Source organism: Anas acuta, chromosome 3 (assembly GCF_963932015.1).
Source record: "Anas acuta chromosome 3, bAnaAcu1.1, whole genome shotgun sequence".
NCBI classification, from domain to species: Eukaryota; Metazoa; Chordata; class Aves; order Anseriformes; family Anatidae; genus Anas; species Anas acuta.
This window is the reverse complement of record NC_088981.1, coordinates 17,734,099-17,760,491: the sequence shown is the minus strand read 5'-3', so window position 1 is coordinate 17,760,491 and position 26,393 is coordinate 17,734,099. Positions and strand designations below refer to the sequence as shown.

Genomic DNA, 26,393 nt, shown 5'->3' with positions numbered 1-26,393 from the left:
ATTCTTTTACATAAAGTCTTTTGTTATTTTGCAATTTATCAAAATAGTAGAACAGATGTATTAGAAAGACTTACACACTTCATTGATTAATTGCAAAAAAAGCTTTTGTTGTTTTGTTTGTTTGTTTTTTAATATATACAGAAGACTCCTGAGCTATTAAGGGCCTGTTAAATTTTAGAAAGCAACCGGCCTGCACACAAAGAACTCTTCTGGAGAGTTCTGGTAAGATTCCTGATGCTGTGGCCCAGGAGCAATACTTTTCCCCTTATTGTACAAAAAGTGTGAACACATGATTGAATACCTTTAGTGCAGGAAGTCCCGATCCAATATATGCTGTCTTCATGGTTGGCGTGTGAATTGAACGAGGAGGATGATCCATAACCTGAATGTAGTCCCCAAAAGATCAGTAAGACATCAAATACGCACTATCAAAGACAGCTTGAATAAAGTAAAAATACTACAACCTGCCACCCACTCCATTCCCAAGCATACAAAAACAAAAAAAAACTAACAAAGGAAGGACTCGGGAATACAAATCTTACTTGTCATAAAAATGATGTGCAAGATTCAGCTCTTAAATATTTGACATCTTAAACGGCAAAAATAGTTTTGCATTAGCTCCATTTAGCGACTATTTTCTAACATAAAATAATCACAGAATTGATTTTTTTAAACAGGGGAAGGGGATGATACATTATTACAGTTGCAGAACCTTGCTAATTTTGTATGGACAAGACTCCAAAGCAAGACTCCAAAACATGCTCTCACAAACTATATTGTAACATCATCTTTGTGCAAATAATTCTTAAATTTTCACAACTAAGGATACATTATGCAGAGATATCCAATAATTGATTTACCAGAGTCCCCATCCCTAACCAACTAACCATACATAAAAGGACTCAATATTCCCCAAAGTACAGCTCACCACCAGTGCAGAAGGCTATTTACAGGGTTCTAAATAGTCCCTACAGTATAGCGAGTTTAGTTTCTAAACAAAAAGATTTTTAACAGCAAAAACTGGTACTCCTAAAAAAAAATTTAAAAAAATACCTCTATGGGTTCAGTTTCGCTTGCTGTAGAAGGAGACCTCGATCTTGAATGGAGGTGAGACTTGGTATCTTCATCCCGTGATGGTGTATTAGACAATGTAAAATTCTCAACTGAATCAATCTAGAAGAACAATTCCAGAGGGGGAAAAAATTAAAAGAAATCAAAGTCATCGTTAAAATGGATTTCTCGACTCTTACCAAAATAAGATAAGGAAGCAGCAGAATTCCTAAGAGAGAACTGAGAAAGAAAGAATCAGTTTTAAGTAACTCTTTAATCAAGCTACAAAAACACAATTTAAATTATTAAATATGAAGACGCCAAGGCTTCTGCTGAGAGGTGAGCACATGCATAAGAACTGCTAGTTCAGGAGCCTGATAAACACTCAAGGAGACTTGTAATTGAGCATTTTTAAAGGGTGACTATTTTCTAAACATTACTCTTATTTTGTCCACCAGTATTAGAAATTTGTTAGCAGTGAATTCCCATATAAACCACATAAATCAGTGCAAATGTATTTAGCAGAAAAGGCAGAGCAAATAATGTATTTCCTTAACTTAGCATTAACAATATTCACAGAGAATTGAAGGGGTTTGTACTCCACCAAAACTACAAAAAGGGAAACGCATCTTTATTTTCTACATTTTCTTCAGGGGACTATTTTCCTAGTCTTTGATACACAACAAAACTAAGCCAAGAACAAGATTATATTAAACAAGAGGACACTGGGTATGATCAGGTGTCCTGATAACAAGTCATCTTTTGCCCAATCTTCATCAGACAAATGAAAATCGAGACTGAAAATCAAATAAAAATTGAATGAAAATCAGAGAATGCAAGATTCTTCATCGTAAACATGACATCCCCACATCAAAGTTTTGGATTTATTTTTTATTTAAATTAAAGTGAGATAAGGATGCTTTTCTCCACTAATAATAAAATTAAAGGCTGAAGGCCTACAGAAGGCTCCATGGCATGTCTGGCTTTTCTAGAGCAACATTATCAACACTTCCCCATTGCTAAGGATTTGGGTAACTTGCACACAAAATAAAATATGCAGCAACCTTTACAGAACGCATCTGAATATTCCAATGTGTTTTGTTTTTTTTTTTCTTAATTTGCCACTGACAGCATACTAGAAATTCAATAACCTTTGCTACTTTTTTGGGAACAAAATATATCACCATGCCAATCTTAAACATGCATATAGAGTTCTCTTCCCCAGAAAATCATGGCAATGAACAGGTGCAGCTGAAGCTCTCTTGTTCTATTTTTTTTTCTTATTTTAGATTGTAGTGAGCTAAGTTTGAAGATTTCTTTACCATAGTCATCAAAAAAAAAATGTCATAGAGAATGCTCATCAGCTTAATCAACTTAGGTAAATTAAGATGCCTGCAACAACAACAAAAAATAATTTGTGCCATGGGATAATGAGATACACCTATTTTCTGCACATAAGTCATGTACTTTAAGTACTGAAGCAAAAAGTAGCAGTAAACATTTTGTGCTCAGATTTATCAGAAGGAAATTATAACTGGAAGCTTCATCCAGTATTACAAACACTGATGCCTTTAAGTAGACAAGACACATAGTATTGTTTCAATTAAACTTTTTTTTTTTTTTTAAAGCAAGTCTGAACATGTGATAACTTAGAATCCAGTCAAAGACTATTTAACCTCAAAAAATCTCGCTGTTTTCTAACAGTGCTATTAAAAAAGCAAGCCCAAGGAGTAACCACAGGACTTTTTTTTTCATAGCAAGAAGCGGACTTTACTTCTCTTCTTTCAGTTAAATTCAGAGATCTAATCTATTATTTCATAAACATTTCCACATACTCAGAAGGCTTTCCCTTTCAAAGCAGTATCTGCATACCAAAGAATTTTCATGGTGTCTCTTAAAAAATTTAGTACAAGGATAATATAAATAATGGAACTTTTCGGGAATGTGCTACAAAGCCTTTGTGGTTAGAAGACAACTGCTGAACTATTTACTAACTTATTTTTACTTTGCTTATAAACATAAAAAGCCCCAAAACATACAGAACCTGATCTACCATTACTGAATTTGAAGGGAATTTAACCACCAACTTCACTGCAGAAACAGGGTGTTAAGCTATATGGCTGCTGTAATCTTCAGGTTCCTTACCGTAATGAGATGAAATAAGTACAAAAGAAGCCTAACTCAGCTACGGCCAGAAGCTTAAGTGGACCATAATATTAGCACCATTAAAACTAGCCTTAAACTAAGCCACTGGATTATGAAAACAACATTTGAGATCAAATTGCAACAGCCTTGTTGGCTTCCACCAGGCTGTGTTTATCGGTACACACAATGTCATCTGTGAAGGTGCCAACACCAGGCTAGATGAGACCCTGAGCAACCTGATCTAGTGGGTGGCATCCCTGCCCATGGCAGGGGGGTTGGAACTAGATGGTCTTTGAGGTCCCTTCCAATCCAAGCCATTCAGTGATTCTATGAAGGTCTGAGCCAAAGCTGTCCCCTGTATAAATACATCTGACTTGGAGCCACAACAGGCAAAAACAGTCACTGTAAGCTTGCCTAAAACACTGAGATGCGTGCTTTGAACTATATTAGGTCATTATTCGAGCTGTGGGTATCGTTGTTTATTTATTGATTATTCGATAGAAACGCTTTGTATGCTTTCCTAGTCTTATTATCACATATATATGAAAGAATCAAAAGACGTAGCTCAAAGTGGAGTGAGTTCAAAGTGGACATGGCATACCCGGTACCAATTCAGGTTCAAAGTTTTGGTAAAAACATGTTTTAAAATCCACCTCAATTTCTGAAACACCACAAAGCTTTCCAGCTTGATAGACTACAACACATACAACTATGTCTTCCTTGTATGACTTTTTCCCACCTTCTTCAATGTTTCAGTTTACTCAGTTTCCTACTTCTCATTTAGTTATCTTTGTGCTGTGATATTTTCTGTCATTTGCTGACATGCCTCCTGAATGCCAAACTTCTACCTTGTACAGGAAATTCTTGTAACCCTATGTGTCCTCTCCAAAGGTCAAGGAAACAAACAGGCCCTCATTTGACATCTGCTCATCTTCCCATCCTGTTATCAACCAGATCAGCTTTCATAATGAATGTTCATAGTGAAATGAAGAAGTAGCCAAAGCATCTTCTTTAGTTACTGCGATATGCTGCTCATGGAAGTATTACCAAGCCAAATACTCCAGAAGCTTTTAGCCCACAGCTGTAGAACAACAAAAAGCACAGCAGCAGCGGCAGCAGCAAGCAGTAGCAGCAGCACAAGACATGCAGAGAGATATATACGTAATCCATACATTAAACAAAGGCATGTACACAACAGGCAAAAATAAAGTGCCACATAGAGTAAGACAGCCTCTTACACATCTGCCTCTGTTAGCTGGAATACAGGAAGGAGAGCGCTTTAACAAAGAAAGGAGGAGAATATGTTACAAAACCAAACAGTGACATATACTTCAGCTCTGAATTCATTGCTGTATATTTCCAGATGTACTGTTTAGACACACACAAACACATTCATTTTTAAAACAATTTTCAAAACACTATTCTGGGGTAACAAGAGGAAAGAAACGTCAAAAAAAAGGAACAGTTATTTTAGAGGTTGTAGCTTTACAACAGACAACAACAGTGAAACTACAGACTATGTTACACTAAAGAAGTATGATTTGTAGTTAGTATCCCTGTATTCTCAATAAGGCAAATAAAGCAATCTTTTGGAGGTTCACTGCATCCAATTTAAAGAATCATTAAGAACCAGAGGAATTCTAAACTTAATTATGAATGTGCAGGAACAGTCAGGGCTCTCAGCACACGCTGATGTGGAGTATTTAAAAATGAGAACTCAGAACATGATTTACTCTGTGGTTATTTACAAAGCGGAGATTTATTTAGTTTAACCAAGGCCCACAGGGACTGCATGGGGGGACAGACTGCAGGAAGATTTAAGAAAGCTATTTTTAATTCATAATGTGCTACTAACAAGAGAAAAACAATATTTTCTAGCAAGTAAGAAAATAATTGTCAAAGGAAAATGGATTGTTATTGGTTTAGTGTTACTACATAGTAACAAATTCAACTTTAAATAAAACAAGTTGATTGCTTCTGTTAGCTAGAGAGATACACAAAGATCAATCTTGAAAAGAAATAAAAAAACAATACCAAACCAAAACAAAAACCACCACCCAACACTGCTATTATCAGACACTTCCAGGGAACACAGCAGACTTAAGACCTAGATGATATTACTGAGAGACAATCTGCAACACACAGGAGAAATAAGGGAAAAGATTCAGAAATGAGTATAGTGGAGTCATTGGGGATGGCTGCCCTCCACACCACAATCAGAAACCACAGGCAGCAAAACTCCTTTTCACACCTCTGGTGCACACGGGAGATAAAAGGATCATTTCTGGACATTTGGACTTTCACAACTATGAGGATTTTGGCACCAGTTCCACCGATTTTACCAGGTATCTTTTTGAGGATTCGAGGAGGAACAGCGTGAGCCAGCAGTGACTGCTGCTCATCTCAATACTGAGCTACTGCTTCTCTTGCTCAACACACCTGCAGGCTCCAGAGACAGCAAGACAAATGATTTTACTGCTCTCCAGAAGAAATGCAAAGCTATCATTTTCCTTCATTGATACAATTAGAATTAACTACAATCATTCACTGAGCGTGATAAACGATCACATTATTTGGATGGCAGACAGGAGACGTTATCCACCCCAACAAACTTCAAACGTAACCAATGGGTCAAACTCGGTGCTGCTTCCACATGTATACATTAAACAGTCTGCAGAGACTTTGCAAAGAGTGCAATATGTAACTACAACAGCATATTATTTTACACACTGTCATTTCATAACGAAGCACAGAGGCTGTAGAAACATAATGGGCCATCAGTAATATTTACTTTGGGTTCTTGATTACAGGACAGGCTTTCCTGAAAACCATGCTATCTTGCAGCACTGCCTGAGTCTAACCTGCAGATTTCTAATTCTTCACTGGTCTGAATTTAAAGAACCCCCACACTTCTCAGGTTTGATTGAGCACAGATTAATTCTCCTTGAGGTTCTACAATAAACATTGTCCTACAAAGCAACTACTGTCAAAAAGACATGTTGATAAGAGAACAGAGGTTACATCCAGAGGGGAGGGTGGGTTTTGTGGTTTTGTTTACCCCCCCTCCCCCCTTTTTTATTTGCTTTTTTTTTTTTGAGGCCTTTACTATCTTTTAAGTCAAATATGTGGATATCGAACCTGCTGCATTAGTTGAAACATAAATAAACATTCACCTTGGTAACTGAAAGGCTAGGTATTATGAATCTCTTTGTGAATTAATCAAGTAATTGCCCAGCTATAGAAGGGTGCAGAATTGACTTTAAAACACAATTTAATTATACTACCTTCCACCTACTAAAAATGACATCAGACATTTCTCTTTCAATAAAGAAATATAACTCAACAAGTGTTTTACTTGTCTGTAAGGTACTTTTCCTATCTTTGAACAGCCAACTCTCTTGTTTTGCTAGAAGGTTTGCCAGAAAGCATTCTGCCTCAGTGTTAGAGAGGCCCTAGATAGCAGCTAGTTACTCCAATTCAGAAAGGTACTGAGAAAAAAAAAAGCTGTTGGACTCCACTTGAAAATATACCAAAGGAAGTTTGATTCTGTATGTGCCAAGCCACCCATATGCAATGATATACACGCCAATACTTGGGGTATTAGTTAAAAAGATTTGATCTGGGTGGATCAACTGAGAAGAATGATCTAAAGGATGTATGGCAACAATTGGAAATTATTCACTTGCAAAGAAAAAAAGGTAAAAGCTCATGAAAAAAAAAAAAGCTGCCTTCTTTAAAACAAAAGAAACAACAACAAAAAACAACAGTGCTTTATCCTGTATTTATTGGTGTCCTTCAAAACTAACTAGAGAGCAAAGAGGAAAACTTTGCTGTCCTCTGTTTCACCTTGCAAAACAGAAAATTATCCATTACCCTGTTACATATGTACTTCATTTCTCTTTTAACAAGTTTTTGCAGAATGACAGAATTTGAGGTTGGAAGGAACCTCTGGATGCTATCTGGGACAAACCTCTGCTCAAATAGGAACACCTAGAGCAGATTGCCTAGGACCACGTCCAGGTGTCCAAGGAGGGAGATTCCACAAACTCTCCGGGCTTTGTTCCTGTGCTTTGTCACACGCACAGTAAAGTGCTTCCTGATGTTTAGACGGAACCTCTTGGGTTCCAGTGTTTGCCCACTGCATCTTGTCCTCACACGAGACACCACTGAAAAGAGCATGTTTCTGTCTTGCTTGCATCCTCTCTTCAGGTATTTATGAAAATTGCTGAGATCCCCCCCAAGCTTTCTCCTCTAGGCTAAAAAGTCTGAGCACTCCCAGCTTTTCCTGATAAGAGATCTGCTCCAGTCCCTTCACCATTGTTTTAGGAGAGTAATAGATATTTTAAAGGTACCTTTTTATGAAACAGCCTGCTGATATAAACTAAGTGTTCCTAATGCTCTGGCAACATACTGAACACTTCCTTAATTCAGTGAAGAATTGAAATATTAATTTATTATACATTTAACAAGACAGGAAACTATACTCTATTTTACTATACTACTATTTTTGGTGTAAGAAAATTACAATATCAGCAAGACAAGAGTTTCTATGCTACACAAAAATGCAGACAAATGCATGCTACTATGGTACCAGAAATGTACATTCTCATTTTGTCTAAGGTATGTATTGAATTGCAGATAAAAACTTCTAAATGAAAAGCATTCTTTCAGAGTTGCTGAAAGGAAACTCAGTCAGTAGTATAGGCCTATCTGCTATACCGTCTTTGTTACATCATTCACAGCAGACATTTCTAGAATAAAATTAATAACATTGCATTTTAATGCAAATACGATTCTAGTATTTTAAATATAAATGTATAAATATGCATGTATGTGTATATAACATATACACATAAAAGTACACGCATATGTACACACAATATATACAGAATTGCAATGGGTGGTATACTACACATGATGCACAGTATTTACTATGATTTTAAAAAGCTTGTTAGCATTTACACTTATGGGCTTATTGCTTTGGTCTGGAAGAAATACATGCAGTCAATTTTCAGCTTTTAATTTAATTTCCTTAGCATGCAACTAACCAGCGCAAATATTTAAACACTGTTGAGATCAAAAATTAGCATCTCAAGTACCAATAAAAAAAATCAAGAAGGTCACTTCAGATATAATGAAGATTACTTCTTAAAATATAGGCTAAAAAGTATATTAATAGTATTAGTATATAATACTAATAGCATATAATAGTATTTTATTTGAACAGACAGAAATTAACTGTATGAAAAAAAACCACCACTTTCACTGAAGTGACCAGAAAAGTTTTGGAAACAACTAATGATAAAATAATAACATGAAGCAATAGAACTAAATAAAATAAATATGCCAGTGCTTTTAGAACCATTTTCCACAGGTCATATCAGTAGGTAAGGCCCCAAAGCATCTTCTCCCCATTAGAAATAACCTTCTGAAATTAAGACTTCTTTACCTGCACATAAAGAAAAACACTGACTTCAAAACTGTGTGTCTATCTATATAGATAGGTGTAAGTATTGTAGAAATAGCTTTCTGCTGCACTTGCAGCACTTTTATTTCGACTGCATTACCATTTCGAATATTCCAAATCAAATCAAATCAACTGATCTTTCTTACTGAGGGATTTACTGGTTTGAAAGTCAAAGACTTACGTCATCCATAAAATCAATCAATGAGGATGAAGAGGAGGAAAAGGAATCCTATTTTAATGAAAACAGCAGAAAAAAAAAAAAAGGGAGAGAGACAGAAAAAAGAGCAAGATGAAGAAAGCTGTTCAGCGCAAATAAAAGTGCAAAAATAAAGAACTGAAATAAATAGTGCCAATAACAGTTACCTAAGTAATTTTCATTAATTGCCTATCATAGACAATTAATCAATAAACTACCCATATAAAATGAATTTTTTTCCAGCATTAAAACGCAATGACACAATAAAACCATATTCCTATACTCCAACAGGATTTTTATATTAAAAGTAACTTGTAAGAGAAATAGTTAAAAAAGGAAATCAAAAATGGTATTAATTGTGAAGACTTCATGAGAGAACAATGGACAAATGAATACAAAATGAAAAGTAAGTACATTTTGGAAGATCAGTAACATGTGGGATGTCTTTGATAGCTAAATGTGATGACCTTGTACATGCATCAGAAAAAAACTAGAGCAAATTTTAGACCAATGTATAACTACTGAGGTAGTACCTTGTCCTCATGAATTTAGTTTGACCAATATTTCACCCCAGCTGTTCTTTTAAAAGAAAGGTGATGCATTGCTTACTGTTGATTAAAATAGAAGATATGAAATGTACAGTACTGTTTCAATTTTTCTCCTCTAAGTTTTCTACCTAAACTTCTCTTTTATCTAAAAGTAACAAAGGAATTAAACAGATTTATTTTTTTTTAAGTATATAGGATCTGTGGAGATGAGACAAACAGCAATTATCTGAATTCTACAAACCTGCAAATGAAAATGAACAAGAGATGAACACAACCTAATAAATATACAGCACCAACATTTTCATGGATTATATACCTATTTTCTCGCGTTTTTACCAAATTAGTCTTCGTATTTCTTAGCAGTCCTCTGAACACAAACTAAGGCCATTTGAACACCTCTGCTTTATATGTTTGCTACAAAATTGGGAAAATTTCTGCATTCAAGATTATAGAGAGAATTCACTATGCTTACAAGTGTTCAAAGAAGAAAGCCAGTACCTCAGATGACAAGCAATATTCACATATTGTTGTACACAGATCTCTATGGGGCAATATGATTAAAAACTATAACAAACTATCAGCAAATATGCATACAATCTGCGTAAAATAGCAACAGTAAAAAGTTTTATTGACTAACTGAGAAAGAAAATAGCTGCACACTTACTTCAAATTGATCCAGAGCAGAGGTAGGCGCATTCAAAAATGCCAAGAAAGAATTCTGTGAGTCTTGGTGCTTTACACCTAGAAAACAGCAGCAGGTTTTTAAGCTAAAGAAAAATGACCTCTTTGTGGAGGACCTTTGCCTTGCTGAATTCGGGGTTTGGGTATCCACCCAAGCCACCTCCATTTCTTTTAAATGAGCTATCACTTTCGGTCTGTTTTCCAGAGTAAGATTTTTTAAAAATAGATATACACCCACTTGCTTTAGCAAGAAGCAAATGTTTAATGAACCATTTCTAAGCTAGGATGTGTGTGGAGTGAATTGAACAAGAAAACATAGTGCATGTGTATATTATGCAGAAGGAACAAGTTTCTAATGTGCTTATGTCTATTTGCAACATGCACTGAATGACACACAGGCTTAAATATTAATGCAGCAGGTGTCATCCCTACTCTACCCACACACTACAGTCAACTGTGACAAGATGGTAGACAACAGCAAATAGTAAATTTCCACAAAAAACATACAAAACATACTATTTGGAGAACATACTGAATTTGCAGATAATATGGGTTTCTTGACATGCATGTATACTCTATATCTACATAAATACGCTGAAATCCTACAAAAAGACTATAAAAAATCTCAAATTACCTGCTATTTTCATTTTTATTGATCTTTTTCCCCACCCCTCCCAGGTTTAAAAATATACTTATCAGAAGAAGGGATGCATGTGATAATCTAAATTATCTTATATAAATGGATTTGCACACATGGGAAATTACTCTATCACAGTACACCGAGGGCAGCTGAAGACCCTACACAATTCGTGATTCAGACATCAGTATGTGTCTTCTTAAAAGGGAGAATCAAGTCCAAAGAAAATAAGGACTAAGGTATATTTATAGCAAAATATTTGAATAATTACAGTAGAAGTCATTTACTTCTGAAAAAGCTTAATTATTAACTTTTTATTGAGTAATACTTTTTTTTAAAAAAGAAAAAAATAAATGTTTATCTCTATTTCCACAAAAATAATAATGTATTAATACTAGAAAAAATACAAGGTAAGATATTAATTACAAATTCTTAATAGATTGTTTAACGGGAAGGTAGATTTCAGAAGCAGAGGAACCATGCAAAATTATTTAAGACAGCTCAAGAGTCTAAAAATAAAAGCTAAACATGACAAAGCACTATTGTTTCCAGAAAGATGCTATCAAAAGTTCCTCTCCAAGCACTCAGAAGTATAATCTTGTTATCAGTGCTAAGCATTAAGATGAACAAATAACAATTCCCTAAGGTTTATTTGCTAATCAGCACCAGTGATTTTTGAGTATTTTGTATAGGCTTGTATTATTTTACCAGTCAACCAGCACTTGCAGGCCTACCTATATAAGATGAATGTTAACTGCAATACATTATTGACTGACATGCCATTAGGTTGCAAAGGCTGAACAATATTTTAAATCTCTATGCAACAATTGTCAGAGCTTTGAATTTTTTTCTGAAGTTCAAGCAATTTGCTATAAAAAAATTAGATAATTCCATTTGGCCTGAAAAATTCCTTACTCCCATGTGACTCACAAGATACAAGTATGAGAGATACTATGTAACACGTAAAGAATCAGCCAAATCATTAATCTTTCCTCATTTTTTTTTTCATTTCAGATTTAGTAAAACATTTCTTCTCCCAGCAACTATGCAAAATACTGTTAAGGCAGATGTTATTAGAGAGGTAACGTTAGGCAGAAATCACAGACAACTCTCTTACAACCACAGCAAAGCAAACATGACCACACTGTTCACAACATGGTTAAAAGGCCAATCAATGACCAGAAACCAATGAATGAACTGCAGAGTGCCTCTGCAGTTGTATTCCCTCTTATGGGTCCAAAAGATTCATAAATGGAGAACACTGAAGAACACAACACTGAAGTTTAAATACCTTCACCCATAAATGAAGGAGAAAAAAAAATCGTACTTCCAGCAGTTTTCTGGCAGTAAGTTACCATGCACATGCAAAATAAAAATAATACAGTTCCAACCCAGATAATACCTTACTTTTTCAAGTATATCAAAAAAAATGGTTACATATGAGAAGTGCAAATGCAACTGCTGTGGGTACATCTCATCATGCAAGAGGTGTGCTCACATATGATATACCAAAACCCCTTGGTATTGTATTTTACTTGCAAGATGACACTTAATTGATAAGATATACCCGCCAACGTGAAATATGTTCTTATTTATTTGGATATCATTTGCCATACCCTTTTCTGATCTAAGCTCTTCTGTCTCCTTTTTCAGCCTTTCAATATCTGTCAGCAGTTCCAAGTTCTTCTTCTCAGATTCTTGCAATTTACTTCAAAAGAATACAAACAAAAAAACTATGTAAATATTGAGAACCCATGATACAAGTCACTCTTTTTTTGTCCATCTTTTCATGCAATTTGGACTACTGCCCAGTTAAAAATCAATGCCCAGAAAGCTGCATGATGTCATCAAATGCAAAAATAAATTCAGAAACCTGTTTGGACCTGTTTAGTATGGTATCTTAAAAAACAACAAGCATTAACTACCCTTGATTACCCACTAGGTAGGCTTACGTCTCTAATTTATGAGTAACTTTTTGAGCCTGCATCTTATGCTCAAGAAAAAAAAGACCACGTGTATTTTTAAATTACAAATTGTTTTTTTTTAATTTGTTAATTCATAGTGCCTGTGATACTAGCAGATTTTGTAGAACTGGTTTTCCTCTCAGTTACTTTACAGTTAGTTGTTTCAGTGCTTTTTGATTCGCATCAGATAGGTAACACCGCTATGCATTTCTATAGCACTTCTCATCCCTTCCTATCCAGTGAAACCTAACCACTGGTTCTCCTTTCTTAGAGGAACTACACTACTGCCTATCATCATGTTACCTGGTATGAAGGTAACATTTCCCATTTGAGGTGGACAGGGCATTCATTCCCCCTTCACAGATAACATACTTGAATCTCAACTCTGTCCAACTGATTTCCCAAAGCTCCAAAACATGTGAGTGCCCCTCAAATATGACAGAGAAATCCTTCATTTTGCTTGTATTTGAAATTCTTACATCGCATGCTATCCCTTCTCTGCTTGGGGCAGTTTCCATACCTTGTATTGTCCTTCTACACGCTCAGACACTGCAAGGTTGACAGAATTGCTACTACAAAAATCATTATTGTAGAGGAAACAGTGAGAGGAACAGAATGGGTATGAATCTAAGAGAAGGCTCAGAATTCCTGCTTTAGCTTGAGTACCTAATTCAACCTACAGCAACTCAGACGACTTGCACTACATCTCTAGCCTAGTGAGATTCATAATTTGTAAATATAACTACCATCACATCACAGTGCAGTTCTTCTCATGGCAAAGTCACATATACTTTAGTTTAAATCAAATTATAACGTATCACAGAAACTATGCAATTAGTATGTTATTTTTTACTTCATATTTTTGCATTTTATCTATAAAATGTCTTTACTTAATATAGTTAATATCTTGTAGTAGGGATCAGAACCACTGCTAAAGAAATTCAAGCCTTCTTTTTAGCAGAACTTAGCTGCAACTGTTAGCAGCAGTGCAAGCTTATTCTTAAACACTCTTTAAACATGGGATTCTCTTGAAGGCACAGAAAATCTCATGTTCTGTCTTTGATTTCTGTCTGAACAAGCAAAGAAACAACAGGTGCCAGCTTCAATAGTGAATGCCTATGAAGAAGGCTTGTGCCACTAAATCTGTGTTCACAGGATTCCAAGAGATTTTCTTAGTACTAGTTCTTAGGCACTCCTGAAGTAGATTTGAAAGTAGAGACTTAGAAATGGAATGTCCTGCTACGGCTAGACAAATACAGCTTCTAAATAGCTTCTTCAGCTATTCACCATCCTCAAAACAGATTTTGTAATTTAAGTTTAAAAAAAAAGAAAAAAAAAAAGAGATCTGAGGAATGAACAAACGCATTCATAACTTCCCACAAGCACATCTTGTTGCTGTGCAAACCAACATGCAATAATTGCATTTTGTCAGATAAACCACTACAGCTACTAATACAATGGCAAAGAATATATTCTAAGATAGAAAAACAAATTCTGTTTGCATTTGAATTTTTCATCATGAGTAGGAGAGATTCCGTTATTAAAGAGAAGGTATCCCCTCAAAGTCTTCAGGATTCCAAATCTTCAAAGGAAGTATTCAACTGCTCACACAATAAATACAGATACAGTCTTTTGCTCACATTTGGATAAAAGAAACTGGCATATCATTCATTATCAAATGTTGACAGACAAGGTAATTAAATTCATGATTTGATGACACTCTCTGGAAGGTATCAAAGTAAATTTCCATTACAACAATTCAGTCTTACCACTCTGTAGAGATACAGGAAGCTTTGACTTTATTCAACTCATCCTGAATAGCCTGTTTGGCTCGGATTTCAGCATCAAGAGCTGACTGTAGTTCCAACCTTGCAGACATATCTAACTTTGCAAAGCGGCGCATCTTCCAGGGCATATCCTAGTTAAAAAAAGCAATAAAAAAAAGGGGAGAAGGAAGAGTAAGAGGAGAGAAGGCAGAAAACAAGGATTGTAACTAACTTCAACAATTATGTTTCTCAGTCTATTATATCTCTGTCTGTTTAGTCTCCAAATACTAGAGAGTACTCTTATGATTTTTACTCTCAAGTAACAAATAGGCAAGGAGAATGTCTTACACTGTCAGTCTCAAAATCATAGAGACTTTGTGAATTCTACTTTTGATGTGCCTCAATTCAAATGACAATCAAAGGACAAAGAACATTCAGAAGGGAAAGACTTCAAGGTTTCCATGACATCAAGTATACATTTCCTTCAACAGACTACTATAAGATTATAAAGTAGCTACTTCAATAATATCAGAGATAAAAATCCCATTATGAAGATACTACTGTTTTAAAAAATGATAAACAATAAATTTGGTATTCAGTTATTCAGAAGGGAAGCTCTAAGAAAGTTTGAATTCTGACTAATACTGCCTCTATAGACAGGTTATCATTGCAGCTGAAACTTTTTTTTTTTTTTAAAAAAAACCAACAACAACAACAACAACAAAATCCAGTATATGAAATTAGACTCTTACTGTAGCTCTTGCACCCAAACTGGAGTTCCTCAGGGCCTCTAGTTCTTCTGTCATTTTAGAGGCCAAGGCTTGAAGATAACCTCGAGCATCTTTTTCATCACTTACCCTAGACAATTACATTAGAAGAAAAAAATGTTTTAACCAAACAATCTAAAACCAAACAAAATTCTCTTCAATGACACAACAACCAGAAACAGAAAAACGAAGAGAAAGCAAAACTCATAAAATATAAGGAAATGGGGAAAAAAAACAATACACCACAAAACAAAGTCTACCATTAATTAATATGAATAACACGACGTTTCAGCAAAGATTTACAGATAGTAGCCAGAAGGCAAGACAGAAAGCACCCACTCGCATCTGCCATGGGCTTGGAAGAAACAGAAGAGCTTCACCATAGCAAAAGCTATGGGCTAAACATCTACAGGTTGCAGTTACTTCTCGGTGTGAGTTTAAGATTTATTTAGGGATGATTGCTTTAATACAGAGGAGGCAAAGATAATGACCACTTGACACACAACTCTCAAGCAACATGAAAAAGTAAACAATTAGGTATGCTTTGGGCTTTATCTTCTTTGTCTCCTGCTTACAATTTATTTCAAGTAAGAAGGTAAGGGTAAGGAGGATGCCTAGGGAAAAACAGAAAAAAAACAAGACCAAAAGGTTCTGACTTTAATAAAGTTAGTAAGAGTTTTAATATGAATGCTAGTATTCTTCCCAAGCTATACCAAAACTCAATGGAAGCAGCATATCAACTTTTGTTCATTTTGGATGTACCACATTTTCAATTCTTTAGGTAACACATTTTGATGACCAGATAAGAAGACCGTGTTTATACAAACCACTCAGGGTATAAAAGTGGGAAAAAGGTGCAAGAAATAGCATAATATGCTTTGGCAACTAAGGGGAATGCATAGTGAAATGGATGGTAAAAAGAAAATGGAGTTTAAGTAGGAACAAAAAGACTGAAAGGCTTTCAAGGTGAGAAGGGAAGTAATTTTTACAAAAATATGTGCCAAGTTCAAGAAAACTTCTCAGACTATTAAAAACAGTAAGTATAAATGGTACAATTTAAAGCTGAGATACATTTTGTTGTCCGCTAGATGGCAACATTCTCCCAGTACGGAGACTGATCAAATGTAAACCCAGGAGTTCTTGGAGTCTTTTGATTTGTTAATGTTTTGCTGTTGGTTTTCTAGCTTTTAAATAGTTGTGTTTTTTTTTTTTTTTTTTTTTTTTTCCCTGTTGGTTTTCAACGCTTTTAAATATCTGCCATCATAACACTATGTTTAAAGACTCCAACTTAATTTCCACCCCCACAATCAATTAAAACAAACAAACCAAAGAACCCCCTGCTTCTCCAAACATTCTCAGCACTTCACTGTGCTCTCAAACCCTTAAGTTTCCCCCTGCCCTCCTGAATTTCTGTTTAATCGCTAATTAACCTCTGATTCTTCCTACTTCAAACACGATGCGTGTAACAAATTTTCAGGTTTTCTTCAGTTGAACTTCCTGAGAATTTCTGCTAGTTGTTCAATGTATCATCACACTCCAGATCACTTTCACAATTTGTGTATGCTTTCTTCTGAAAGCAAGCAGGTTTCAAAAGCCAAATAACTACTTTGGGACTTTTTAATGTTTGATTTTATGCTTTTTTTTTTCTTCTTTCCTTTTTTATTTTTTAAATGAAGTCAATAATTTAGATAAAGTCAACCACTCTACATTTGGTGGAATAAGACCTAGTCAATGAGGAGAATATTAACTGAATATTCTGGGTAACGTTAGTCACAGTTTCTGCACTAAGCTGATTCTGATGTCCACTAATGTCCATTATAATAATAAAGACCACTCTAATGATCGGGTAATCCAGCTATGATTTTGCGAATCCTCACGTCCATGCTCAACATAGAGAATTATTAATTTGAGCTAGCTGTCTAAGATTCCTTTTCAATTGGTGGAGAGAAAAATTACCTTCTATAGCACTAGTCATGGGATTACCTACCTTATGACTTCTAAAACTAGGTTACATAAATCCCTCCCAGAGAGGGTATAAGTTAAGATTCTTGCCAAGAACTCTGGGAATCAAGAGCAAGATTTCTGTCGACCTCCTTTTGGTAACAGATCAGAAATACAGTGCCACGGCTATTTAAAAGATTGCTTTTTATAGTGACTGTGTTAATCTCATATGCAATGAATTTCTTTCCCAACTCCCATAGGAAAATTTAGAGCTGACTAAAAAATCTTCAATATTTCTTATTTCTGGCTGTATTTATGGTGTCTTGGGATAACAGCAAAAACAAAAAGGGGTTTGTACATTTGCCATAAACAAGATGCAAAAGAGGACAGTAAGAATGCATGGAAAGGCTAAGGGGAACATTACAGGCCGTTGAAGTTACTTGCATGCTATAAAATCTGAAGAAAAAAAAATAATTAGAAAGGCCAAAGAAGTTATGAAGACAGCAACAATCCTAACCACAAAAAATGTGGACTCAAAAGTGTGGCACATTTCCTGAGAGACTTATTAGATGGCAAGGCACTCAACGGAAGTGAGTAACTCCTAGGGCTTGTGTTACTTAAAATAGGGCTAGAACAAATCCTTTGAATTATCACTGGGAGATGAGCAAACTTTTTACCAAAACAGTAATTAATTTCATCCACTGCCTCCTATCCTTCATGAACCATGGTACAAAAAGAAAACAGGAGGCAAAAAATATTTTGAGAGGTGGAAAGTATGCACCCAAAACACATATTTTAATTTAATCCTAAATGAAAACCTGCTAGTTTTGGAGATGGAGCCTGGAAGCTCTACCCTGCTTTGTTATGTTCAAGGCTAACTGGAAAGCAGCGGGAAAACTTGAGGGAGATGAGGGAAAGAGGGGGATCCTCCCTCTCTACTCAGCGCTGGTGAGGCCACACCTGGAGTACTGTGTCCAGTTCTGGGCTCCCCAGTACAAGAGGGACATGGGGCTACTGGTGTGAGTCGAGAGGAGGGCTACTGAGATGGCAGCACAGCCAGGGGACTGGAACATGTCATACACGGAGAGGCTGAGAGAAGTAGGCCTGTTTAGCTGGGGGAAGGGAGGACACAGGGGACCTTATCAACATGTCTACATATCTGCAGGGATGGTGTCAAGACAATGGGGACAGAATCATCAGTGGGACGCAGCTTGTTGCTGGGACAAGAGGCACCGGGCACAAACCAAAGCACAAGAAGTTCCAGCTGAATATGAGAGGGCACTTCTTTACTGGGAGGGTGACAGAGCTCTGGCACAAGCTGCCCAGAGAGGTTGTCTCCTGCTCTGGAGATAATCCAAACCCACCTGGATGCCATCCCATGCAACACGGTGTAGGTGACCCTGCCTGGGTCCCCTAGATGAGCTCCAAAGGTCCCTTCCAACCTCAACCACTCTGTGGTTCAGTGTAATAGTACCCTGTTTTCATACCAAAGATGCAGACAGGTATGGATTTAAATTGCATGTTCTTCCAAGGAAAACAGACCTGTGAGTGATTAAATATGAACTTTTTTTTTTTAATTAGACTTCTTTCTTTTAAAACATTTGCCATTATAATGGGTGTTTAAAATTATTCATATAGCACCCCAAGCTCCACAGCACAAAATCCCCAGATAAGGACCCATTTTGGTACACAGTGGTGAATTCTAAGGCTAGCAGATGGACATTAACAGATTATCTGGGTAACACATGGGAGATCTAAACACAGAATCACAGAATTTCTAGGTTGGAAGAGACCTCAAGATCATCGAGTCCAGCCTCTGACCTAACACTAACAGTCCCCACAGAAAGAAAGAAATGTGAGCAACTATATGGCCTCACAATGCTGAAAAAAAATTAATGTATGCAGAGAGAAATATGAAGGGAAAATTGAGATATGTACAGTAATTAAAAACTGAAACCAAATCAGAATTTTTAAATCTCCTTAATGTTTGCCCATAGTATTTCTTTTTTTCCTTTTTAAACCTCTTTCCCCTCCCGCCAAATGATGTCTGATACATGCAAGATGCCTTATCACGTATCTAAACCAATTCAGCAGTACGTCTTCAAATATTAAACTCTCTCATAAATTGGAAAGGGACTTTCTGAATAGGCAGTTGGTACATTTTTACATCATGTCAAGCAAAATAATCCACATTTAATGATGACTTGTCTTCTTCCACAACTCTAAACTTTTATGAATGCTTTCACATGTAAATCTGAAAAAAGATTTACAAGCATTTTTAAAAAAAAAACAACATGCAATGCAATATAACAAACTTATGTCTCTTCTTACCTTGATTTTTTTCTAAAGAAAATATTTCTGATCAGCTACAAATACACCACCCATTAAAAACGGCTTTAGTAAATATATGTATTTTTACTTCTCTGATGCAGGCAGTCTACTAAGAGTTGTATGAGATGTGGTTTAAAAGGAATATGCACAATTGGACCCTTAATATATTTTTTTTTAACCTCTGCAATGAATTCACTGTCTTGAGATGTTATTAACTTCATGACACAGATTGGAGGTACATAATTTTATGTAACAGGAAGTTTTACACACTTCCAGAAACCCACAGAACAGCCTTCCTTCTGGGTATGTATCACATGGTTGTATTCAGAAACCAAACTTTCTATTTAGACAACAAAATTATATTGACCATATAACAACTAACGATCTAGTTTTCATTAAAACAAGTATTTCCCATTTTTGCTTTGACATGTCAAGTTAGTTATTTAGTTGAGACAGATAAAATGAGAAAGAACATTAGTAAATCAAAAAAAAGAAGATTATATGGTGATGAAGTCTTCAGAGAGGAGATTGATCTTTACAAAAAATATCTGGATACAAACTGTTCTCGTAGGTGCTAAACACTAGACGGAGCCATAAAAAGGAGGGGGAAGGAAAACATGAATGGAGGGGAAAAATGAAAGCCGTCTATAAAAAGCAATCTTATCCTTTTGATAGTTTCAACTTGTTATTTTTCCCTTCATTTATTAGAACTGAAGACAGAAGACTTTATAAACATAAAATCATTGTTTAACAGAAATATTAAAAAACCCACCACTTGAGTGGCATTGGGATAGTCTCAAACGTTCTGCCTTACTGCCTTATAAAAAATCACATCAAAGTACTATATTTGTTTCACTCTGCCACATGCCAAGCAGATGAAGGAAATTAATGCTGAGACACAAATACTCTCAAGTCACTGCTTTTCCCAGGCTTGTTCCTCCTTGGAGGCGTGAGCTCAGCAGCACATGATTCCTTTCAGCATTCTTCCAAAGCCACAAGCCACACCCAATGGCTATGATTCTTTTGCACTTAAATAGTTGTGTTTGCAAAGACACTTTCGCTCTTAAGGAGGAACGCAATTTTCCAGATATGGATATTATTAAAATCTCATGCAAAAATACAGCAGAATCCTGCCTGGATGGTGTGCAAATTTCACTTAAGCACTTGCGAATCCAAAAACTCAGCAATAGCCCTACCACATACTGAGTACTCACCACTGGATGATCTCAGTGATTTGGGCCTCCCAGTGGGCCACAGACTCCTTTTTATCAGCTAGGTCTCTCATCTCTTCTTCCAGCTGCCGGTTATTCATACTCAGCCTCTCAAACATGGTGGTGAGCTGAATGAGAAATTTAGGAACTTGTTAAATGTATAAGCTACTGTGACTCCATCACATTACAAACTCGGAGCCATGTGTTCCTTCTCCCATTTCATACATCTGCTTTAAAAATATTTAATGCCCATTACAATGAACACCATGCAACAATAAAAGCCAGAATCGTTTCTCTGGTATGACCTCAACTGTACTGAAAGGTCTGTTTAAGAACTGAAACTTCATTTTTGCTCTAACAAACACATTAGTTTCCAGGGAATTACTCTCCAAAAACCCATACAACTCTAAGACAGTTTCTGTTTTGCACCATATAGATCGGGAATACTCTCTATATGAAAAAGCCAAACAAGGGCACAAAAATAGTTACAGCCGAGATAAAGCTGCTCTCTCTCTCTCTCTCATTTAGTAACCATGGAGAATGAGAGGCTTAACAGATACAACCACAAGTCAGTCCTGAGGTTCTCGAGGTATTTTACATTCCTTTATTTTTCATTGCACTCACTTGCAGACATGGAAATTGAAATAAAATGCAAATCTCTACGTACAAAATGGAATACCTAGCTATTAACCTTACTCACACTTACACAGCTGTCACTCATACATGCACCTTCTGCAAGACAAAAGCCACAGCTAATCTGATTGGGTATGGGGAACTAAACCTTCATTATGCTAAATAATTATTCACAAAATCAAACTGGAACCAGACATCAGATTGACTTTATAGAAAGGCCTGCTGAGGAGAATGAATCTCACATAAAAGGTTTCTTTTAGCACTGAAATACATTAACAAAAATCGTGAAGAAATAACATTTTTTAATCTATGCTGCTCTTTTATGCTCCTAATATTACTCTGCTGCATATTTACCATTCAGTGGACTTACGATTTAAATGTGCCAGTTGTTTAAACGCCATTTTACAAGACAAATACAAAGCTAACCAAATTTAAAGAAAAAAAGAACATGCAAAAAGACTATCAAAATGACTAGTCTCTTGCTGTTCTTTGACTAGACCTACATATAGGCATATATGTTACACTGCTTACACTGGTATTAAAATACACTTTAATTTGAACACTGACATGCAAACATCCTTGCTTTGAAGAACACTGTACTTTCATCGTATTTTTAGATTTTTTTTTTTGCATTAAAGAAAGAACAGACAAGTTTAGCAAGACTTGACTCATCCAAAATGAACTTGAAAAACCTCTCAAAATGAACAAGAGGTAACCAAAATGTATGAAACATAAATATTTATATATGAAACATAAATATTCCTTGCTCAATAGTCTTCAATTAAATTGTCTTATCCTTTGTATTTTTTTAAAAATACAGAGTAACAATCTCAGCAAGCAGGAGGGGCCCGGTTATTTCACACTAATTGACATGCAAATATACTCTATGTAATCACATCATTAACTATATATTTTTATATTTGGGTTACACAAGCAAGTAATCACTTTGTTTGGGGGGCGGGATTAAGATATTGTCTAAAATTAAATCTTAGCCAACTGTAAAACCATGTAAGTAAATTTGTACCCAAATACACCGATATATCCATATATAATATATATAAAAATATATATCCACATATATAAAAATATCTATCCACACATTCTGAAATTCAGATGCATGTAGATACTCTCTATTCAAATCAAGTGTTAATCACAACTTTTGGTGTAATATTAATTTCTGCTAGGAGATACTAATAATCAATACAGTTTTACATTGACAGATTTGTACACAGCATACATGAGTTGTAAACTCAGGACACAACTAATCCGCACTTACTTTATCAAGTTCATTTGAAAGTTTTTTGTTCTCCTCTGTTAGAAGAATCTTTTCTCTTTCATACTTCTGTTTGAACTCTGTTTCAAATTCCTCTCTTTCACTTTGGCTAAGAAGTAAAACAAAGGAGAATTATAAAGTTTCCTTTCTTAAATTCACCATACTCTACTTACAAACATACATGCAAATCAACACACAGTAGCTGAAAGGAAAATATTACAATGATAATACCTGATCCTATTAAAACTAAGACCATAACGTGTTACACTACCATTTTAGGACTGTAAGACAGTCTTTAATTTTATCATCAGAGTTATCTTTCCTTCAGTACAGTATTAACAGAGCTCCACTAAGCTATCATTTATCAATCCTCTTGCACATATTTTAATATTTAATGAATCTCTCAAACACTGAGTAACTGTAATTCAGCAGATTGAAGTCTGTGTCAATATTCTGAGACATTCAGGGTAAATTTCTCTGAAAGCTCACATAAATGTTAATTTACAGATCTCCACAGTTCCAGGTTTCACACATGCAAAAACAACTGCATATGAAAACAGAACATACAGAACTTAAATTAGGGGAGATGGGGCTGAGTCACCAATGAGGAAAACTTACAGTTTTCCTCAGTAAACTTCAAACAATATAGCACAGCCTGATGTCACATATGAAGAGTTAATTCAGGTATTATGTATTTACTATCAACAGGAAGTGAACAGATAACTTTTACATTCCTAATATAACAGGATTCTAGTCTAGATTAAGACCATTCTTTTGGAAAAAACATTTTCAAATAGCTGTTGTCCCCAGCCCTTCCTTTCTCTTGTGAGTGTCATTCAGTAGAGAAGAAACCCTGATTGAATTTTTTCAACTTCGATTTTGCACAACAAATACGAGAACCTACAATTAAATAAAACTGCTTGGCAAAAAAAACACTGTAGTTTCCTTAAAGAGGTGTACTGCAACATTGTACACATGCAACTCCCATCTCAAATCCGTTCTTTTGAGACTTGCTACATTTGTGAGGCTTCAGAAAGATGATGTTGTAGCATCTCGTAATCACTGTGACCGATAATGAGTACAAAGTTCATCAGTAGGTTAATGGAACTGTACTATAAATGCCACGGGTGGAGAATAACCCATTCAATAAACATCCCTGTCCAACATTAAAAGGTTTGAAAAAGTGCTCAGTAGAAGAAGTAAAAATAAAGTCCAGTGGAAACTGTGCCTTGAATATTGCAATTGCTTTTCTTGATAGCAATCAGAATTTTATGCTGTGGAATAAAAAAATTACAACCTCACCAATTTTCCTGAGATGCAGAACTAGTACAAGTCTGGCAAATTGCAAGAACACCCTTAAAAGCAGAGAGGCATCAGTGGTTACAGTGAACCCAGTTAAGAGAAATGCTGGTTTGAATTTCCTATTTCTAATTTGAAATTCATTTAGTGCTTCAACCACTCTTTGAAATCCAGTACAACATGTTAGACTCATGGTGAAATCCTACGTTGCTAGGCATCCTTTGAAACATAACCACATCCTAGCAAAGTAAAATACTATCATTACTGTTTAAACACTAAGTTTGAAATTCACCACCACTTCTTTTCTATATCAATAGATTCCCTGCATATGATGAGCAGTCTAGGAAAAAGGCAGGAAAAGATTAAAGCATTGGCTGTCAGGGGAATTAACAAGTCTTGCTTCTTTTTGCAAGGCAGAGATTCAAAACTAATTTCTCAGACAGCAGATCAAACTAATTTTTAATTAATTTTAGTTCTTTTATTTAGCTTTTTCATATTTATGTTTTTGTTCAGCATTTTTTGTTCTGTATTTGTGTAAAACTTGTTCTTTTAAGGCTCTAAGGCTCAAAGCAGTCAAAAATGATGGTGGATTACAGAAGGGAGCCCAACATATTTGGAATTTTCTGTATGTTGAATTCTTAATTCAGCTGATTGTCACTAATCCAGAAAGTCAGATTGCTCCAGTATAATACACAGAGATGACAAATTTTAAACAGATGAGAATGTGGATATAATCTTTCATACCAAAATACCAACTAAGCAAACCACTGAACTATGCCAGACTACATATGCATACCTCGAACAGCCAAGAACATCAAAATAACACATTTGCTTTGAAGCTGGGCATCCTCCTCTCCCATCAAGCTTTTTCTCTCATCTAAAATTTAGCTATGTATCCACTCCTGAAGTTTAAGAAATCATACGTGATCCAGATTTCTTTTTATTGGTTAAAAAAATATAATCACAAACCACATGCAAGCAATGTATTATGGTATCACTTTGTCACTCCAGCTCTTTACAGGACAACGAGCTGTACAAAGTAGAGAGATATTTTACCTTACTGCTTTGAAACCAAGTAAACCAGACTTGAAACAAACAGCAGCCCTAAGGCTTCTTCATATAACAGATTTTTAATAGAAAAGATTGTTTTATAAAACTCACTTCTTTAGAAATGTATCATTAATTGTCAGGCTAAAAAGAAATTCTGCAAATGTGATTTATTTTTCACTTTAGGTTTCCTGCACCTTCTTCCGAAATATTTCATAATGGCAATTCTAAAAGAAATAAATAAATGTTGTACAACAGATCACTGGCCTGATGCTGTGTCCCTACATCTCCAATTTTAGTAGCATGCAGTTTATCGGAATTTTAGCAAAGAATACGAAGGGGTAGTTACTCTCACTTGAACACTCGTGTTGTTGAAATAACAAATAAGGAAGATTAAATTTGAAGGAAACAAACAAAATTTCAATTTTTTAAATAAAAAGAAACCACCAGCATGTAAGTTAAAAAAGGTTCACATAGAGAATTGATTTTGACCAAGCCCTTATTGACTCTTGCTTAGAATAACATACGTAATTTACTCTATGCTATATCCCTTGTAAAGCAATACAACTGTATCCTTTTAATCTGCACTAAAGGTTATTTTTAGACTACTAAATACACTTCAACCCCACGGCCACTCCAAGCTTATGGTTTAAATAATTCTACTTATTTCACCATAAAGCCTCCAGGTGCTTCCTTTTCAACATTTACGCTGAACACCTCAGTATTGGTAAACTCACAAAAAGCTTTGTTTTTCTGCTTAGAAGAGCTAAAACCAATACGTGCATGGGGAAACAAAAAACATCAGTGTTCTCTTGAGAAAAAAAATCCAAACATGAATCAAGTAGCAATTCTTCCATTCAATGTTCAAGCTTCCCTTCTAAATCCCAGAACTACTACAGATGTCAATCTGTAGCATACCTTGAACAGTGAACTTCTGCATTTCCGTGGAGTCCTAATATTTGCAATGAGATTCTGCCTATCTGTGTCACAAAACACAGTTCTTCAACTTCAAAGACAAATTCTTCAAGCCTTCATTAATCACTCGTCATCTACTTGGACAACCAACTTGGTATGATGCTTAAGCCCTTCCCACTGAGGGTCAAATGTCAGATTCTGGTTATGTGCTCTGCTCATGTTTTACAATTTTTCCTTATACCAACATCTGAAATACATGGTTACATCAGCATTCATTTCAGATTTTGATTCAGTTCCATTTTTTATTTACAAAGAGAAGCTAGATGAAAGAAGGTTTATGAATAGCTAGTATGAAGCAGATTGGCATTGTTAGGCCATCTGTCATTTCACTAGATGGACATCTAGTTCTAACCTCTGCAGCTGTACAGAAGAATGGTTCTGATAAAACAAGTTTTTGAACCAGTTGGAGTTTGGAAGCTTGATCTTTAAGAACAGTTTAGCCTGAAGAAAGAAGTACTAACG

General features: G+C 35.5%; 1 protein-coding gene across 8 annotated transcripts in view; it reads right to left on the bottom strand.

Annotated features, from left to right (window-relative positions):
- CDC42BPA (CDC42 binding protein kinase alpha) overlaps positions 1-26,393 on the bottom strand; it is a 156,597-nt gene that overhangs the window by 29,092 nt on the left and 101,112 nt on the right. For 5 of the 8 annotated variants that reach the window (XM_068675911.1, XM_068675909.1, XM_068675910.1 and 2 more), the window contains 10 exons: positions 22,614-22,719; positions 20,708-20,832; positions 15,207-15,312; positions 14,458-14,606; positions 12,341-12,432; positions 10,071-10,147; positions 8,844-8,891; positions 4,434-4,472; positions 1,054-1,173; positions 302-382 (listed from right to left, as the gene is read on the bottom strand). In XM_068675911.1, coding sequence (XP_068532012.1) covers positions 302-382; positions 1,054-1,173; positions 4,434-4,472; positions 8,844-8,891; positions 10,071-10,147; positions 12,341-12,432; positions 14,458-14,606; positions 15,207-15,312; positions 20,708-20,832; positions 22,614-22,719 — 943 coding nt within the window. The remainder of the gene's footprint in view (positions 1-301; positions 383-1,053; positions 1,174-4,433; positions 4,473-8,843; positions 8,892-10,070; positions 10,148-12,340; positions 12,433-14,457; positions 14,607-15,206; positions 15,313-20,707; positions 20,833-22,613; positions 22,720-26,393) is intronic. The other 3 variants (XM_068675905.1, XM_068675906.1, XM_068675907.1) reach the window with 3 other exon arrangements.